This window comes from Strix uralensis, chromosome 1 (genome assembly GCF_047716275.1).
Source record: "Strix uralensis isolate ZFMK-TIS-50842 chromosome 1, bStrUra1, whole genome shotgun sequence".
NCBI lineage: Eukaryota > Metazoa > Chordata > Aves > Strigiformes > Strigidae > Strix > Strix uralensis.
Genome location: NC_133972.1, coordinates 38,322,997 through 38,342,379, shown reverse-complemented (window position 1 = coordinate 38,342,379; position 19,383 = coordinate 38,322,997). Strand labels below are relative to the sequence as shown.

Genomic DNA, 19,383 nt, shown 5'->3' with positions numbered 1-19,383 from the left:
AACCATTCCAGTTCATCAGTTTTAGCCACTTTTGCTTACCATCACTACAGATGCCATGTATTAGCCTCACTATCACAGAATCATCTAGGTTGGAAAGGACCTTGAAGATCATCTAGTCCAACCGTTAACCTAGCACTGACAGATTCCAAATACACCATATCCCTCAGCGCTATGTCGACCCTACTCTTAAACACCTCCAGGGATGGGGACTCCACCACCTCCCTGGGCAGCTCATTCCAACACCTAACAACCCATTCTGTAAAGAAATGCTTCCTAATATCCAGTCTAAACCTTCCCTGGCACAACTTGAGGCCATTACCTCTTGTCTTATCGCTCATTACTTGGTTAAAGAGACTCATCCCCAGCTCTCCTCAACCTCCTTTCAGGTAGTGATAGAGGGCGATGAGGTCTCCCCTCAGCCTCCTCTTCTCCAGACTAAACACCCCCAGTTCCCTCAGCCGCTCCTCTTACGACATGTGCTCCAGACCCTTCACCAGCTTCGTTGCCCTTCTCTGGACACACTCGAGTAATTCCATGTCCTTTTTGTAGTGAGGGGCCCAAAACTGAACACAGTATTCGAGGCGCGGCCTTATCAGTGCCAAGTACAGGGGTAAGATCACTTCCCTGTCCCTGCTGGCCACACTATTTCTGATACAAGCCACTTCTTATCTTTCATGTCTAAGATCTTACAAAGCAAGACTTCTACAGTGTATTAGTAAGGTCATACACACAAAGGGCTAATGTAGCATCACAGTCACACACAGCAATCTTCTTCCCACAGTATGAAATCGCTTTAGCAAAATAAACTGCAATTGAAGTAAAGGGCTGCCTGTGACTCCAAACAGCACAGTGAAGAGCCTCATCAGGTTAGAGGAGACACACTACAGTGAATATTCAGGAGCTTGATTCAGCTGTTACAGATAACAAGACTATCACCTCTCAATGACACCTGCTTTTTTTTTTTTTGACTAGGCTTTGTCAATTTTTCCCACACTATACAGCCAAATACTAAAAGTAGCACATAAAGAACTTGCTTTCTTATATACATCTGCTCTTCCTTTCTTTGGCTTCTGCTTCCTAATTAATGAATCATTTTGATGGTCCCAGTCGCATACTGTTATGGCTAGCAGTGCTGAGCTGAGACTGATTACGCAATTTAACATGACCATTCACACAGGACCTTGTGTAAATCCTCAAGATTCACTGCCTAGAAACTGTGTACTAAGGCCACACAGACAGTGTTAAATCAACAGTTTAAGAGAAGAAAAATCCTACTGTAATTTAGTATGCATGGAGTTATGCATAACATAATTTACTAGTTATGAATTAGCTAGAGTATTTTGCAAATAAATGGGAGCATGGCAAGGATTTAATGCACCAACCCCAACAGCAATGATTTACTCCGGTAACAAACACAGCTATGTCTTACCACACTTGAAAGTAGTTTCAATAGGTTTCTTGTTTGCTTAATCCAGATGACAAGCTTTCAGAGCTTTGTCTCTATCCCACCTTTACGCAAAATCCTCAGCCTTGACACATCTTTCACTAAAATGATTCACCAAGGTCACTGTAGGCTGTTTGCATTTAAACTGGTGCTGTCAATTTTATCTTGCAACTGACAATAAGATATATAAATGTTTCTAGTTTAGTGCTACTCCAGAAGTCCAGCCAACAGGTAGTCCTCTTCTTCTTATCTTCCCCTTTGCCACCAAACAGAGGACACGTGCTTCCTCTCATGAGGCTCCGGGTGCCACTATCCTCCCACTCCAGCTGGGAGCTTCTGTTCCAGGCACTCAACTTTCTTCATGATTCCCCCACATGCTTGGAGTAATTGTGGTTTCAAGTTTGGAGATGGGGCAGGAGGGGAAACAGAGAACATCCATACAGGAAGGCTGGGCTCTGGAATTAGCCGCTTGTAAGAGTTCAGTAGTATTCTACTGAAGCTGCATGTCTGACAGCTGTAGCATCTAACAGGCCCATACCTCTCCTGAAGACTGCCATTTGTGATTTTCAAATTTAATGGTAGCAACAGAATAATCTGGACATTGAAAGAACAGTGTAATTTAAAAACAAAACCACGCTTCTTTGCTCACAATTATTTTACTGTGTATATTCAATTACATTTGTCCATGAATATTTAAAGTGACAGTAGCTGACCTGTCCCTAACTAGACATTGATAAGCAAACTATTCCTTGCCATTTGGGTTTTTAATATGCTGTTTTGTCAAATGTATTTAATGCCACCTCTGGGCTCACATTAAAAAAAAACTTTCAAGGATTGGATACACACTAGATGTCAAGTTTAATTTTGTTAATTCTACACATCTGCCTTTTAATTTGACTTCCATTTTGAGTGTAAATGGAACATGTTCACGTATAAACCTTTCCATAATCAAGGTGTCATTTTTGTCAAGTGATTAAAAACATTATTTCAGGATTCAAATTACTGTCGCTTCACTGGCATGACAAGTAAAACTGGAAAGCTATATCAACTGGAGTGCCAATTTCATCTGCAGTAAAATTGTTATGTTACACTACTAGGAGAAATATTTAACAATTGTGAAATAAATCATTAAGGTCTTTGTAGTTACATTCTCCTACCTGTCAAAGTTACAGCAATCAAGTAAAAGACATGTCAATCAGGGTTTTGAAGAGTTTTGTGTGTCCTCGTTTCCTAACATCACTAAAGGTTTCTTTTTAACCTCTTCCTTCTTATCCTTTTGCCTTTTTCCTTCCTCAGCCCAAAAAAGCAAGGCAAAACAAAACCCTATGCTCCATTCCTGCTTCAGACTATGGAAAAATAATTGTAGTGAATCTACACAATTTACTGCAGTACTCACAAGAACACTCAGGATTTAATATATAAAATTCCTTCTTTTTTTAAAAAAAATCTATTTTGCTTTTGTTGTTCTAAGTTTAGATTTATTTTTTCCCAAATCAAGCTTAAAATACTAAAGTATATAAATATACACTAATCATCTTTTAAATAAAAAAAAAAAAGTTACACAATTAATGTTAAGAATTAAGACATTAGGCCAATGGAGTTTCTTCTGGATAAGTGCAGTATTCCTGCTGATCCCTCCTGGTTACAGAGGCTGGAAATTCTCCTCTCATCTGTTAAAAGTCCATCTGCCCCCTCTACCTCACCTCCTCCTCTCAACACAGACTTTGTATGTCAAATGGCTTAACTAGTTAACAGTTGGATTAATTCAAGTGCAATCATGTCTAACTATTTAGTTTGGATTTTCCTGCTGCTCCTCACACTTCATGAGACAGAACAGCTTTTGGGATCATTTTCCCCTACCTTCCCCCCTAGTTATAGAAGGTGGTCTAACAAAGTTCTTCTAGAAAAGCAATGATTTTTCATCTATATTCTAAAACCACAATTACTGCTCTGTTTTGACTATTCAAGAAGTTAATTTTAAGAAGTGCAAACCTTTCAATGAAAATTTAAGCTAACATTTTGTTAAAGTACATAACATTGAAGTACAGCATGTAACTAGAAAGTTTAAAAGCTATTGTGCATGTTACTTCAATTTCAGTATTTCTCCAGAGATCAACAAATTCCATTACTGAAATAAAATCTGCCTGTTTGCTATAGTCAGAACATTACTATTAAAATAGAAAAATTATGTTCCATATTTTGATACAATGGTTACATGGTTTGTGTAACAAAGGTGATAAAAAAAATTAACAGTCCCTGGTTAACACTGGTAATTATTCTACCAGAAATGGTAAATATTTTCAACATCAAACTTTCTTTTCAAGAGAAAAAAAAGAGAGTAAAATTCAGCCTGGATTAAAGAGTCAAGATTTTTTTTTTCCTCTCTCACACCTGCTCTGCCATCACTGCTGAACATGAAATTAGGAAGTAGATTTTTTTAACTTTAAATCGACCTTCATTTTACTAACCTTTTTTTTCAGCACTAACAGGTATTTTATTATACAGCAGAACTATCACCAAGGGACAGAAAGCCTCATTTCATGTAACCTTATTTTGAAAGTGGATTTATCTTACTATGAAAAACAAGAGGCCACCTTCAGACACACACACTCTGATAACCTTTGCATTAGAGTACGATTCAGAGTGGGTTTTAGTTTAAAAGATACAGAGTTTTGGTCAAGTTTAAAAGAAGCACTTGAGCATCTTGGATAGTGATGGGAAATAGGAAACGCAAGCCCACTTTCTGCTACTTTCTTAAATATAGAAGTGACATATTCAAACTCATTTTTAACATAATTTCAAAGGAAGTGATCCTTTTCCTTTGTAAGTATGCATATTGACTTGTGTCTAAGTTTAGCCATGTGGACAGAAAACAGACAAAAAGGATCAAAGCATTTTGGATCACCTTGGCTGATCAGAACAGGGCCAGGGTTATTGCTTGACAGGATCACCTAAGGTGATCGAAAGTGAGAAAATAAAGTAATCCCTCTAACTCTAGCTTGAATTCATGCCAATGAGATAATCTGGATTGTTCTATGTTCAGCCTCTGGATAAACAGATTACATCTATTTCAAGTTTTGCTAGTGCAAAACACTGGCAAAAAGGAGAGAGGGGGAAGCCCTCGGAATCTTTACCAAGTAAAGTCTGTTCTCCTAAATGGCTAAAAATTATGAAGTCACATGCTCTTTAGTCAAGAAAGTGTTATTGCATATTTCATTTGTGATTACTGCTCAAGCAGCATTTCAAACTTTTTACTTTCTTGCCTAAAACTGCACCAAGGCATTATTTAAAAGTTCCTTTCACCCATGTTTTCCTTCTTTCACTGCTAAAGCAAACTGATCCCACTAAGCAGATTTAACAAATTACCAACTTTGCTTCTAGAACAATCACTACCACTTAAGATTCTCAATATTTATCTTGGCAGAAGTACATTAAATCCATCTGTCTCCATAACAGTCAGATATAGTAGACTGTCTCTTTATGTTCTATCACATTGAAAACCTGCAGGCAGAGCCCTGGGCTACTGCAGAAACAGTCGTGTAAGACACATTTTTAAAAAGGTTTCTTCATACCTTAACAGCTATTCTTTTTGAAGCTAGAAATTTCTTTAGGTTTAAGCTCATGTTACATGGTAGTGATAACTTCAACTGAGCATCCTTCCCACCAAGCAATAAGTAGCTGCCTATTTCTTGAACTCAAATCTCCACCATACTGCCCAGTTTATGCCATTACCTATATCAGCTCATACTAAGAAAATATACATAAAGATTATTTATATGTAAACGGTTTGGGACACAGCCTTCTGTTCAAAGGCAATCCATTCTTGCCCATGATCTTTAGAGGGAGGAGAAAGTGGAAAAAGATGGGTTATAAGAGGTCTGATGAACAATGATTACTTTTTTTGAAATAAATCCATCATTTCTTCTATGGAGATATCACACAATTTCACAGCAGCTGCTATGTGCAAAATAGTTTGCACAATCTTAAACTGATAGAACTAGCTTAAAGGCACACAACAATATAATATCTACTTTCAGAAATCTCAGAAACTTCAAACAATAACAGCCCCACAAAAATAGGAAGTAAAACAAAGTGAAAGTGCTTAGTTTTTGCAAATACAGATTTGTCAAAGACATGAAGGTATAGCATAACATAAATTCCATAAAATTATGAATATTTTGGAACCGCACATTGCAGCAGCAGTTATTGTGGCTTTTTTTGCTTTTTCCTAAACAACTCATCTCATTGAAACAGCAGACACTAGCTTCAAATTTTATACTGAAAAAGAATAGAATGTTTTTCCTATGACTTGATGACTTCCTTAAAAGCATCTATAAGCAAATAATTATTCTCAAACTCCTTAAAACCTTTAGTTTCTTCTAAAAAGACTGATAAACCGTATTTTTCAAAGACGTATCTGCAGGACATGTGATTTTTTTTACTGAGAAAGTTATATGTGTTTATATATATTTCACATATACATAAACATTACACATATACACACACAAAATCCAGTACTTAAGTTTACTGTAGAAAGGTTTAGTCATTGACTTCTGAATAATCTTTTAGTACTCTGGCTTCCGCAGGCTATAAAATTAGTCATCTGAGAGTTTGTTTAATTCTTTAATCTACTGGTAATGTTGTATCTGTTATGTGCTACTTGCAGCACAATTTTCAGAGTCCTCTGAACTACAACGTTACCCCACCAACTTTAAGATGAAACTGCTTTGGATGCAGTACCGTATTTTACTGTGGGTTTTTATTATTTTAAAAATACATATCACAATCTGAAAGCTCCCAAATAAGCAACACTCCTCACCTAAGGGAAAAAGTTACTTTAAAAGTATTAAGTTAGCAACATAACTTTAGAATATTTTTATCTGAGCCTAGACTAAATATAAAGAGAGACTCTAATTGCCTTACTAGGTCAGGTTACAAATGTGAAAGAATGCAAGTGGAAGAAGTTAATTCACATTATGTATCACAATTGCCAGAAGGAGTCCTTCAGTAACAGACATGCTCAACAAGACTAAAAATTAATTTACACATTGTCCCTAGCGATCAAGGCTGTTGTCTCTAACTATAGCCATTCATATCACATATCTTTGTGGAATTATTTTGGTAAGTTAAATAATGTGGTTAAGATACCCCTATCCCTCTCCACCCCTGAAAAAAAGGACAATTTTTTCTTTATTAAAAAGGAGGAGAAAAGCTATAAATAATAAGGTAGGACTCAAAGGAAAACCACATTGAGTTTCTCATCTGTAATGTCAAATGGCACCTAGACTACAGGCAGTACTGCAACCGGTATTATGGAATCCAGAAAGCCAAAGCTCAACAGAAAGCCAACATAAATGATTTCTCAAATTATACTGGCAGCAGAAGAGGATCTGCAAGAAGGAAGGTCCAGGCCAGGAAGCAAGGAAAATACATGCCAGGCAGCCTCACCTCAGTCTCGAAGAAGGCTGTGAGCAACCAAAATGGATTTACCAAGTGCAAAGCATGTCTGACCAATTGCTTTTTATGATGAGGTGACTGATGTTGAGGACAGGGAGGGGGGCTTAAGTGTTGTGCACCTTGCCTTTAGCAAGGCCATTGACACAATATCCCACCCTCTTCTTATCGCAAAATTGGTGAGGTAATAGATAAGGTAAGTGAAAAACTGACTGGATTGCTAGATGCAGAGACACATGATCAGTGGTGCAAAGTTCAGCATGCAGCCAGTAACTAGGTGGGAACCTTCAAGGATCAATATGGGGACCAATGCTGTTTAATGTCTTCATTAATGACCTGGATGGTAGGACACAGTGCACTCTCAGTAAGTCTGCATAGAATACTACACTGGGGCGAGTGCTCAATACGCTGGAGGGTAGAGCTACTGTTCAGAGAGATGTCGACAGGCTAGAGAAATGGGCTGACAGGAACCTCACAAAGTTCAACAAAAAACAAGCATGCATCTGGGGTGGAATAACCCTGGGCCACAATACAGTCTGTGAGCCAACTCTCTGGGAAGCAGCTCTACAAAAAGGGACCCAGCAGTTCTGGCAGGCAGTAAGGTAAACACAAGTCAGCAGCGAGCCCTTGTAGCAAAGGGAGTCAACAGCATTCTACCCTGTATCAGCAAAAGTGCCACCAGCAGGTCCGGCAAAGTGATCCTTCTTCTCTATTTGGATATGTAAGACCACTCCTTAAGTCCTGTGTCCAGTTTTGGTCTCCCCATTACAACACAAATCCATCTGGAAACCAATATACAATATCCAATTCTACCACAAGGGATTTTGTGTCAAAACAAAGCACATCCATATACTGAAACCACATACTGGCTACCTGGGCCACCAAGGGAATGGTAGTTTTAAAAGTTTATTGGTGCTCCCAATTAATATTCTGACCCCCCCTTTATGTGACTAGGAAGTAACATAACTTTTAAAAGTTTTTTCCCCCCTCCTCTACCCCCTGGCGCTCACCTTTATCTTCAAAAATAAATAAGCAAGAGCAGTAGTCTCCTATACACCTACCACCAACATAAAAAAGGGCATCTACTGCCCGAACACTGGAATCCGAAGAAACAGCTACCAACCTTATATTCATTGATTTAATAAACTCGGGGGGGTTATGTTCTTTTAGTTCCAAGATCTCAATCAGTGCCGGCACCATGAATCTAGTTCCAGTTTGGACTCCTGCTTGCAATGATCACCCCTTCACTATATCTAATTTCTCTTCTCAAAAATTTACTGATCGTTCCCCAACATTTTTTAGAAGTATGTAGTGCTTTTTAACCAGCATCATAATTAACAAACTACAAAATGAAATGGATGTAAAAATAGAGGGACCTCAAAGATCAGAGTATGCACCACAAAGAAGCAGTTTTCAGTAGCCAAATAACAAATAGATCCCAAGTTGCAAATACAGTGCATTTTTAAGAAACTTAAATTCACTGACAGAATACTAGCACCTTCCTCTGAAGATTCCCAGTCTCAGAGTGCATCTGAACTCCTACAAGGCCAAATTTCCTATGAAGCATGCTTACTGAATGAAGACAAAATAACTGTAGCAACAGATGTTATGCAGAATGACAAAAACCTTTACAAAGCCAGAGTAAGCCTCAAAACTTCCAGTTCCTTGCAGCTATTTTTCTGAACAGAGTATTATCCAGTTGCATAAAGCAAGAGGAAGTCTAGTTCAGTGTCTCCAAATTATTCAATAGTCCACAACACTCAAAGACGACTGCGACTTCTTTAACGAGCAGTTGATGCCTAACTCTCAGCAGAATGGACAGTGCCAACAAAAAAAGCAGCACTTTTAAGGGTATGACAGAAAACACCCCTACTTAAGAGGGAGGGGAAAAAAGTGTTTAAATCTTACTGTCTTTCTTCCAGTGGGATAAATGTAATGGGAATATTAATAAAAACAATCAAAACATTCCCCTTCATGTGTTTAATATCCCCTTTCTCAATCCCTCCTTCAGTCCTTATTGCTTGTCTGCTCTACCCACTCACTTCCAAGAGATGTTTGATTCACCATCCCTTTTGGGAAAGCATAGGTACTCTGTGCATCTCTTTCACAGTCCACTATGCACTTCTGCCTTTTCCTGAATACTGTTATTGAAAACACCATTCTGCCTGCCATGCCTAAGAAACTTCACAGGTTTTATCCAAGTGATTTGCTATGTAATGCTGCTGACAGGCGCTGTAGCATATAACTCAGAAGCAAACAGATTTGCTTCAGTAGAGTAGAGCGTCCTACAATTTCTTCCAAAACTCTGCTCCATCACGTCTGTCCATCTGGCCTCTCTGTGGAAGCCAAGAGATCCTAGAGAAATTTTTTAGTCTCAAGTAGTCTTCCTCTCTTTCCTCACAAAAAATCAGGACACAGAGTTACTGTGTCAACTACTCCCTAGGTATCTTCCAGGGGCCTATACTACGTCCTGCCCACTGCGACACTGAGGAGGGAAAGTAAGAGTAAACATCTGCAAATAAAGTTCACACAGAGGGACAGTTCTATGAATTCAACGTAACGCTTCATTCTCAAGCATCAGGTCATGGAATATTTCCAACAAATTTCAATGAATTTCGAGGGGGAGAAGGGAAAAGAAAGCACAGAAAGGGTGCATCAACTCCTGCCACTAATACTTCAAGATTGTAGACTGAAACTAATTATAGATGAAACTAAGTCATTTCAGTATCCAGCTCTCAGGGTAAGTTTACAGAAGATATCTAAATATCTCAATCATCACCACTTGCTCTAGAACATCAAGAAGAAAGAAGAAACCTAACCAGTGTGTCACTAGGTAACCTTACTTGTAACTTTTTCTGGAGGTAGAGATGCATTCAGAAGTCACAGAAGGAATAATGACATCCCCTGTTTTCAAAAGGACAGGAATTATTTTGGATATTGATTCACTTTAGACCTAAACAAAAGGAAATGCAGGAAAGCACTATGCACTTCCCTCAGACCAGACCATGCAGCTGTTGTTTTGGCAACTTCTCCTGTATTCCCACCCTCATACCTCTCCAGAAGGCTGGTTCACCAAAACGAAACAATTCCTGATGCAGTTGCTGCTTAGCTGCTAGACCTGATACAAGAAGCAGTGCAACACCAGCTTGTGTCTGGTGGGAGGGAGAAAACCTCTTTAGTAGCAGTGCAAACTAGACCCAGTTAAGTTGAACGTGAAACGACACACTTAGTTGTCCTGAATTCCTTTATGCATGCAAGATATCTAAAGAAAAATATATGGCCAACCTAGTGACAGCAGCAGCAGGAAAATGAAGATAAATATATAAGGAAGAAAAATAAAGATGAAGGAAACATACTAGAGCACCAAGTAATAAACAAAAGAACCATACAGACAGCAAGGTGGAAACATTCATAGACTAACCCAGGTATACCATTCCACACAGCAGCAACGCAGTTATTTTGATCATTGGAAAACAGAAAAATGCTTTGCAGAATGCATCAAAAAATAGATAATAAGAGAAATAACAGTTATGGGCAAATCTCCAGAAATCCAGAGAAAAATTAAGAGTGGAAGTATAATGTTATATTGAGATTATTAAAACAAAAATAATTTAAAATAGAAAACAAAAGAGGGTATCAGTAGAATAAAGCACAATTAAAAGAAACAGTAGTGGAAAACAGCAGACCATCATTCACTGGAGAGTTCAGTAAAGGAAAATACCCAATAAAGTAATGGAAGACTTTAGAAACACTCATAGAAACATGAAGTTTGCCTTTGGTCTCACTATTTCTAACTCATAATCTTAGAATGATTTCGGTTGGAAGGGACCTTAAAGATCACCTTGCTCCAACCCCTCTACCACAGGCAGGGACATCTTTAAGAAGTAGTAGGGAAACTGCCAACTGAAAGACACAAAGACCAATATTATTTAAAGTCCAGACCTTAAAAACAACAAAAAGAAATAAATAACACTTATTTCAAAGTTTCAGTCACATGTGCAAGTCAAATTAATGCAGGCATGAAGCACGAGAGAGAACACAGGATATAGTTGTAAGACCATAAAGCAAGGTGCTAGTACCAAATGCTTCTACACACAAAGCAAGAATAAATTATGTTTAACGAAGGAAAACTGTGGTAAGAGTGAAAATTTAAACAAAAACTTTATTCTCCTAGCTTAGTGTTGTACAGAAATATCTTCTTACCAAAACAATGAAAATTATATTCATACCAATTTGTTTTCCACGAGAATTTTAAAATTACACATAAGCAATAAATGAACCGTAAGTAATTCCCATTTTATTGTATGTACCATCAGATTAAATCTGTAATTGAGACATTAAATCACAAGATTCAAGATTTCTATAGTATATGATTTTACTTTGCAAAGTTAATGAAATTTCAATGCATTAGCATTGTGACCAGAAATACTAACTTGGGTATATAAACTACAAAAGTATTTTTCTTCCACTTTTAAAAGAGATTAGCTATCTCAAACAAACAGATTTCATTAAAAATTAAGATATCTATCAGTAACAAATATGCCAAGATATACTGGAGGGCGGACAACCCACCCAGCATAGCATTTGGGGGTGGGGGGAGGGCGTGGAATTCCACACCAAAATACAGGTTCAATTTCAAGCACATATAATTCCTTCAGTAAACAAGGAATACATATCATTACTGATACTGTTACTTTCAAGGTAACACAAAAATCATTACATATGCTTCAGAAAAGTAAGATGATACAATGTTATCAAATACTGCACCATTTGGCAAAACTGAAAATAAACAACGTTTTGAGTTTTTATAAAGGACGTGGAATTCAAAGGTTTAAGTGAAGAGGTGCCAGGCCTCACACAGAAGGATGAATCCAGGACTCAGACACCTCTCTTCAGTCCGCAGCAGCAGCTCTCAGAATAGCAGCACAGCAACAAGCAACGCTTCATCACATCTCTAAGTCAGCCAGTTCCAAGATCATTTTGACCGTTAGCAAAACTTCAAAGCAATCACTCTTTCTACAGTTACACAGGTTGGATACTTATTTCCTAAAGCATATACACCATCAGACTTTTCACTCATCTGCAGAGTCTGGAATGTCAAACGCTGAACACAGGGTGACTGGGAACATCAGGCATGTTCTTTCCCATTGCTTTGAGGACCAGTTAAGAGCTATGAGAGAAATTACCTCAAGTCTGAGGCACTGTTTCATATTCAGTTGGTTAGCTGTGGCAAGAATTTCACGATGAATTTCTACAGTATTTTCTACTTGGCCTTGTCTGACAGCACCAACAGGAAGAGTGGAAATGCAGAGCATCCTACAGGATATGTAGCAATTCAAACTTCCTGTGCAAGTTTGTTCCCTTACATCACAAGAGATAGCGTAACCTATACTGCCTCAGAGGCATCAGCAGAAGTGTTGAGTACAGTTATTTCTTAGAATTGCAAAATATACTGAAGAATGGGAATACATGATCTTAAAATAGTGATATTTATTAACTAATAGCATTCTGACACAAACAGATTAGACTAAAATAGAACCGGGATCACCCCGTTCCTCCCAGAAGCATGGGATTAAGGGAAGAAAGGCAGAGGAACAAACAAAAAATAAAAATAAAATCACACTGTAACAAAAGCACAGCTGCATTTAAGCAGCTAATACTCAAAGTAAGCCCCCAAATTCATGAACATTCTTAGAAAGAAAACTTCTAAAGCTCGTCTTCATACCCAAAACTCCAACTGCAATGGGATACTGAATCAAGCATTTTAGACATCAATGTTACAGACAACAGGTACCTGTGAACTTTTAATTAGGCCATATTACCCTTCACTTGAATAAACACAGCACTATTTCCACCCGTGAAATAAAAACACAGTTCTGGATATTTAACATATCTGATTATCAAAAATTCTTCCAACCCAGTCAAGGCACTGAAAGGACATCACACAAGCCATTTGACACAGGAAAGGACAAACTCATCTCTGCTTGCTTACTTTCCATTATCTCCCGCTGACAACTAGTAGACTGACTGGTGGGGTACAAATCAAATTGGTCTTGTGCTTACTGTCCAAAAAAATATGCAAAGCAGCAGGACTGAAGAAGTTTAAGGGCCGCTGGTGAAATAGCTTCAAAATAAAACTACTGAACTATCCACTATGGTCAAAGTCTGTATTTTGTCCTGGGAAATCCCTGGATTTTCAGAGAATCCCACTTGAACAAAGCTAGTTAAAAATTTGTGAGGCTTTTTAAATGTTTGTGAAATGCCAATGTTAAAATACAAGAATAAACTTGACTCACACCTTTTTAACTATAACACTGAGATCACATCCCCTTCCATATAGAAAACAGAAAGTCAATCAACACTGTAACTTCAGAAATCCACCTCCGCTGTCTGAGGATTTTACAGCTACTTCTGCTTCAGAGCAAGAATAAAATCTTAATAGGTATTCCCAAACTCTGACAGGGTAGGAATTGACCTCTCTTCCAAAATAAATCGCAGTTACAAAAGGAATCCCCTAGCTGAACATACCTATCATCTATGTTTACTCACATTAAAAATTAATGCCCATTTCACCTCATACCTATAATCATAATTACGCGGCCATCATTTTAAAGTGTAATAGTATAGAAATTACGTAAACAAGGTTACTCTTGATAAAAGCAGTATGTTTACATCATGAAATAATGCCTCGTTTTCTCATTTCAGAAATCAGACATTACTTGGGGGCGGGGGGGGGGTGGGCACAGAAGAGAACAAGCAATTAAGCCCAAGATCACAATGCCTTGTACTTCTTGAAGTTTCTCTCTCATGCAACTGCCAGTGCCAATTGCAATTGATTTTTCTATTATTCCAGCCTTGGTACTCTCGGTCAAGCAATGCTGAAAAGTGTTAATGGGACTTCAAATTATTAATTCTTTAAGTGTTGCCAATACTTACATAAAACACCAATGGTTTCTTATTTCTAATAATAGCAACGCTCCTAATGCTAGTTCAAAGGAAAACATGCTTTGTCATCTTTGTGAGGGTGTAGAGAAAGGGACAAACATATTTAAAACAGAGATAATTCCCTAGAGTGCAGCCAGACAGAGGAAATCATCATTTGGAGCTCCTTCAGCTATCTAACCAGACAAGCTATTTTTACTGAACTGAGGAACTTTATACTTTTCTTCTTCCACGCTGCTTTGGGGAAAGATCCAGACTGACATTTTAGAGTTGTTGCAGAACTCTGCATTCAGTCTCAGCAGTTTAGGCTCAACTGTATACTCTAAGAATAGCCCTGAGCATTTAGACACTACCTTTTACTAATAGCCAGCAAAATATTTAAAAACAAATACAAGGAAGATATGACATCCATTCTTTGTAAAAGGTTAATTTTCCTATTTTTACCATTCCTCACATAATTTTAACTGGCACTCCACAGAATATGGAGTTATTAAAAGAGATTTTATAGCAACAATTAGGGACAAAGCAGACCAGCAATGGGGTAGACTTCATTTACAGAATATATTAAAGGAGAAAGAGAGGCTTTTACCTCCCAAGGCCTTGCAACTGATGCTCCAGCTAGATCTCATCTGGCAAAGCACTGGTACCAAACCAAAGCCCCAGAATACAAATTCCACAAAAGGGCAGAAAACTAATTTCTGTCCACACCCTGCTAATTGTCAACACATTCAAAGCTGTCTCTACCAACATAGTTCAGTCACATGAAGCATCAGAGCAACCTTCCACAGCCCCGTATCAAGGAACGGCAAAAATTAACAATGCTATAGTATGTCAAGCAGTTAACTGTGTTCTGCATCTTTCAGAGCTGGACTAACATATACATTATAATGTGCTACTGTTTCAGTAAAGCTAATTCATTATTATTCTAAAGTAAGTTAAAACAAGCTGCTGAGTCAACCTTCATTCTTAAAAATCAGGCTAATTTGCTTGGTTTCGCTGAAAAACAGTTCTCAATGGTTACTAGCTATCAAAGTGTAAAAAAAAAGTTTGTTAAACATCTCTTATAAATAAAGAGTAGATTGTTTAACAGGAAGGAAATACTACATGTAGTTAGTGAATTATCTTGACCAGTTGCAATAACAAGAAATATCAACATGTCAGAGCTCATTTTGTATGGCTCCTTTAGCTGCGGACAAGAAAAAAAAGTTTTCCTACTTTGTCAAATTTGAAAAGTCTTCTCAACTGTCACTCATACTGCAACAAGTACTCTTGCTAAGCTGAGAATCAAGATGTCGAAAATTTAGCTGTTCATAAATTCAGAAGGAAGTCCTCACCAAGCATCTCAAAGCAGTTTATGAGCAACTGGAGAGAAAAAAAATGGAAAAAGAAATCTACTCACTTTTTCTGAAGTGCTGCCTTTAGAGCAACATGGGTTGCAAATGCAGACAGCACAGGCCAACAATCTGAAAGACATTCTAAAACTTCTTGTAAACTAAGTCCCATCAAAATCCTATTTAACGTTTGTTCCCATCAGAATTTAAGACACCATTGACCAGTAAGAGCCAGAGTTGTAAAACACCTGCTGCCTCGCTGTAGTTGGGGCAGTACAGTTGCTACTGCACAAGAGGCACAAATAGTGAAGACAGTTGTCTGAAAACACAAGAGACAGACTTGCAACTTGTGTCCATCATGGCTTCATCAGATGAGAAAGTGCTGAAACAGTAAGTCACATGGAAACAGACCACACTGGGTCTTAAAAAGCAAAGGAGACATCTGATGAATAAGAAAAGGGGAACAAGTGAAAGGACACAGAAAGGCCAACCCAACAGACCAGGGAAATGACCACTGCAGCAGGACTCTGAACGCATGCAGACGGAATGTATTCAACATGACTGCAGAAATAAGTTCCGATGGCCAAGATGATGAAAAATTGGGGAACAGTGTTTGCTCAGTAGGTAAATAAGTGTATGTGCTTGGCATCCAATGACATGATTTCTGATGCAACTAAAATAAGAAGACCTGCAGTAAGGGCCAAATAAAAAACACAGCCGGTATTTTTTTCCTGACGGGAAGTGCGATCTTCCCCTGAAGTTACTGATTACAAGGTCTTAATCCTAACTGCATCCACACAAAACTGGACTGAATCTGCTGGGATCTGCATATATGGATACAGTAAAAGCGTATAGGAAACTGATCTCAAGAAACTGTAAGTTATGTTCTAACTGCATGATAACAACACATGTAGAAACAGATTCTGCCTTTCTTTCATGCTTAAATGTATTTAAGAACAATAGTCTACAGTGTTAAATTATAAAACTAACAGTTACAGTGGGAGAAATGTTTCTAAATTTTTAATGGCTGGGGAAAAAAAAAAAAGAGACAGCAATCTTGGCCATTCTAGACAGTAGCAAACTATACAAGTCTACAAATATCCAGCATATCTTATCATCTCACTTCACTACATGTTCTTAAATAAAATAGGTACTTTGCGAGAAGAAAAAAAACAGACTTACTGGCTGTCCAGTGTTCCCCCTCCTCAAAGTTATTAAGATAAATTTAGGCAGCCTACAGACATGGGCAGTTTTCACTGTTGCCCTTCTCTAATGTCAATCCACCATACATTTCACCTCAATTTTCACATATAGCAAAAAAAAAAAAAAAAAAGGAGATATTTAGGTGTTTATAGAATACTATATACATGTAGCAGTAGGCCTGAAGCAATCTGCATCTTCCTACAAAGCGTGGAGAGGGTTCACACAGTTTTCACAAGATGTTTTACCTACCAAGTCACGACTGATACATCCAAAAAGGCACGCTGGAAAGGACTCTCTCCAGTTCACATCAGGCGGGTCGTCCGACAGCCAAGAGCTGTCTGGCTGTTTGAAGAACTCCCCACCACTGCTTTTCAGGCAGGCAAGCAAAGCCTGCAACTTTGCCAGATTCCCCACCAAAATTTAAAGTCATCTCCTTGTCAGAGATCAAGCCTGGAAAACATCACCCTGAACCATCTTGTCTACAAATATTTTAAATATAGGAACTAGAAGTAAAGCACATCAGAACCCAGTTCTCCAGACACCAAGGCTAAGTATCATAACTGGTCATCACACATGTAAGCACTGGGTTTTACCTCAAAAAGCCAACGGAGCAAGTGTCATCCACACTGCTATACCACTGCTATTAGAAAAAAATTTTCAATTTCAAGACAATAAAGTGCCTTGGATAGGCACACGCAGCCATCATCAAACAGAACGAACAGTCCAGTATGAGGCACTGACCCAGAATGTTCTATTCCACCCTTAAAATAATCTAAATTACTATGGTCAATGCTTACGTATCACACTCGCCAACACTATTTAATGCAGATTGTTAACCCTGACCACCCACCAAATACCCTTCATGAAAAAATAGGTCATGTATTTTTACAGGTTTCACTCACTCAGCAAATTTTACCCTCCCAAGGAAATCTGAGAGCGTGTGGCACTACAGAACCACTTTCCTAATACCCTGAAACTTTGAACTGATGGAGACTGAAAGCTTCAGGATACTTTTTTAGCTGTTTTTCAGGAAAGCAAAGCTAAATTTCTTAGGTGTCCAAAAGCAAGCCTTCACCCTTCAAGATTAAAGACAATTCAGTTTTGGACAAATAACCTTCACTGTGGGATAAAATGGCAAATTATAAAACACAGGTAAGACAATCATCATGTTGGAGAACTATCTGTATGCCAGACACCTTGCTGACATATTAAAAATAGAAAATCAATCGGTCTTTGTGGAGAAACCGAGTACAGGAGAAAGTCTCATTTCCAGCAACCAGAAAACACCGTCAGATTCCCCCTTTGAGAGCACCTATGGACACAGAAGCCATTTCTAGCCCACGCTGATCCTCAAATACCTGCTTGCCTCAGCTTGGCTGCTCAGCTGCCTTGGGACAGAAACCCCCTACCCGGGAGAGGCGAACCGAGGCAGCTAACTTCTACTAATTATCTACAACCACAAACTCCTGCAACAGCAAAACTGTTCGGTTTAAGCCGTTCAAGAAGACAGCAAACACGGAGCCTTTACATGGAGGAGGAGGCCGGAGGGGCTGAAGTCGGAGCCAGCGTCCGGGGCCCGGGCGGGGACACCTCTCCGGCGAGGCCTAGGGCCGCCGCAGGCCCCCTCTTCACCAGGTGCGCTCCTCCAGAAACAGGGCCCGCCGCGGAGGAGCGGCCCGGCGGCCCCTCGCGGGACGGGAAAACCCAACGGCCGGCGGGGCAGGCCGGGCCCGCCCGGCCCGGAGCAGGCACGGCGGGCCGGGCTCCGCCGCGGCGCCGGAGCGTCCCCCTCCCGTCCCGCCCTGCCGGGCCCTACCGGGGGAACTGCGCCCGGCCGCGGAGGAGGGAAGGGAGATAAGAGGGGCCCGGCGCTGCCCTAGGCGGGCTGTCCGGCGCCTCTGCCCTCCCGGCCAAGGGGGAGGCTGCCTGCCACCTGGGCAGGTCGGAGGCCCGGCGGAGGGCAGAGCCGCTCCTCCGCCACGGGCTGCGGCTGCCCGCTCCCTCTCCTCCCGCACCCCGCCGGCCGCAGCAGGGCTCTTACCTCTGCTAACATTATTACCCCGCTGCGCTGCGGCGCCTCGGCGGCTCTAGCCCCGCAGCATGGTGAAGCCTCGCGGCCGCGCGGAAAGCTCCCCCTCACCCTGCGCGGAGGGGAGGCGAGGCGAGGCGAGGCGAGGCGAGCGCCGCCAGCCCCCTGCCGCCCCCCTCAGCGGCCGCCCGCCACCCCCAGCTCCGCAGCCGCCCTCGCAGCTCGGTCCGGAGCGGCCGCCATCTTGGGAGAGCTACGTGCACCGCCGCCGCTCCCCGCCCGGCGCGCCCGACCATTGGTGCTGCCGGACGCGGGGCCGCCCCCGCCGGGGACGCCCCGCCCACCCCCCGCCCTGCCGCGGCCCGGCCCGGCCCGGCCCGGCCCGCCGCTCCCCCACACCGCGCCGCCGCCTGCCAGGGCCGGGGGGACCATAACCAGCGCGGGCGGCCCTCTGCCAGGGTCCGTCCCCAGGGCTGCGCCGGAGCCCCTCGGTCCGGTCAATCCGGGGGCCGGGTATGGCTCGGGGGGTCTCTGCCGGAGCCCACCCCGCGGTGCAGCGGCCCTGAAGCGCTGCACAGCCCGAAGGGAGAACTTGAAGCCTTGTAGTAGAACTTGAAACGCTGTAGTCAAAGCTGCTTTGCTGTGGGGGCTTTTTGCCCTGTCTCCCTTGAGACGCTGGTGTGCCTTGTCTCCGAGCTCTTCGGTGCCAGGCAGCTGTTCTGAGGATGCTAACTGAAATATTTTTTTTAAATTTCTGACCAGGCAGGATGCTTATCATCTACCAATAACGTATGCAGCACTGCATGTCTTTTCCCTGCTCTAGGTGTTAAGAAAGAGACATCTGTAAGTCTGTTACCCACAGTGTTGTTAAGCAGCGGCATAAGTGGTGGAACCGAAACACATCTCCTCAGAAGCGGAGGCCTGTCTGCACCAGAGCAGCGAGTCCTGCTCAGGGTGCAACGTACCCCCACAGCTCTGTG

At 40.8% G+C, this 19,383-nt stretch overlaps 1 protein-coding gene across 5 annotated transcripts in view; it reads right to left on the bottom strand.

The window, feature by feature from the left end:
• SNX13 (sorting nexin 13) overlaps window positions 1–18,646 on the bottom strand; it is a 73,659-nt gene extending 55,013 nt beyond the window's left edge. For 3 of the 5 annotated variants that reach the window (XM_074863292.1, XM_074863311.1, XM_074863320.1), the window contains exon 1: window positions 18,416–18,644. In XM_074863292.1, the coding sequence (XP_074719393.1) occupies window positions 18,416–18,427 (12 nt within the window). In that variant the 5' untranslated portion in view covers window positions 18,428–18,644. Of the gene's footprint in view, window positions 1–18,415 lie in introns of all 5 variants that reach the window. The other 2 variants (XM_074863330.1, XM_074863302.1) reach the window with 2 other exon arrangements.
• Between the last annotated feature and the right edge of the window lie 737 nt (window positions 18,647–19,383).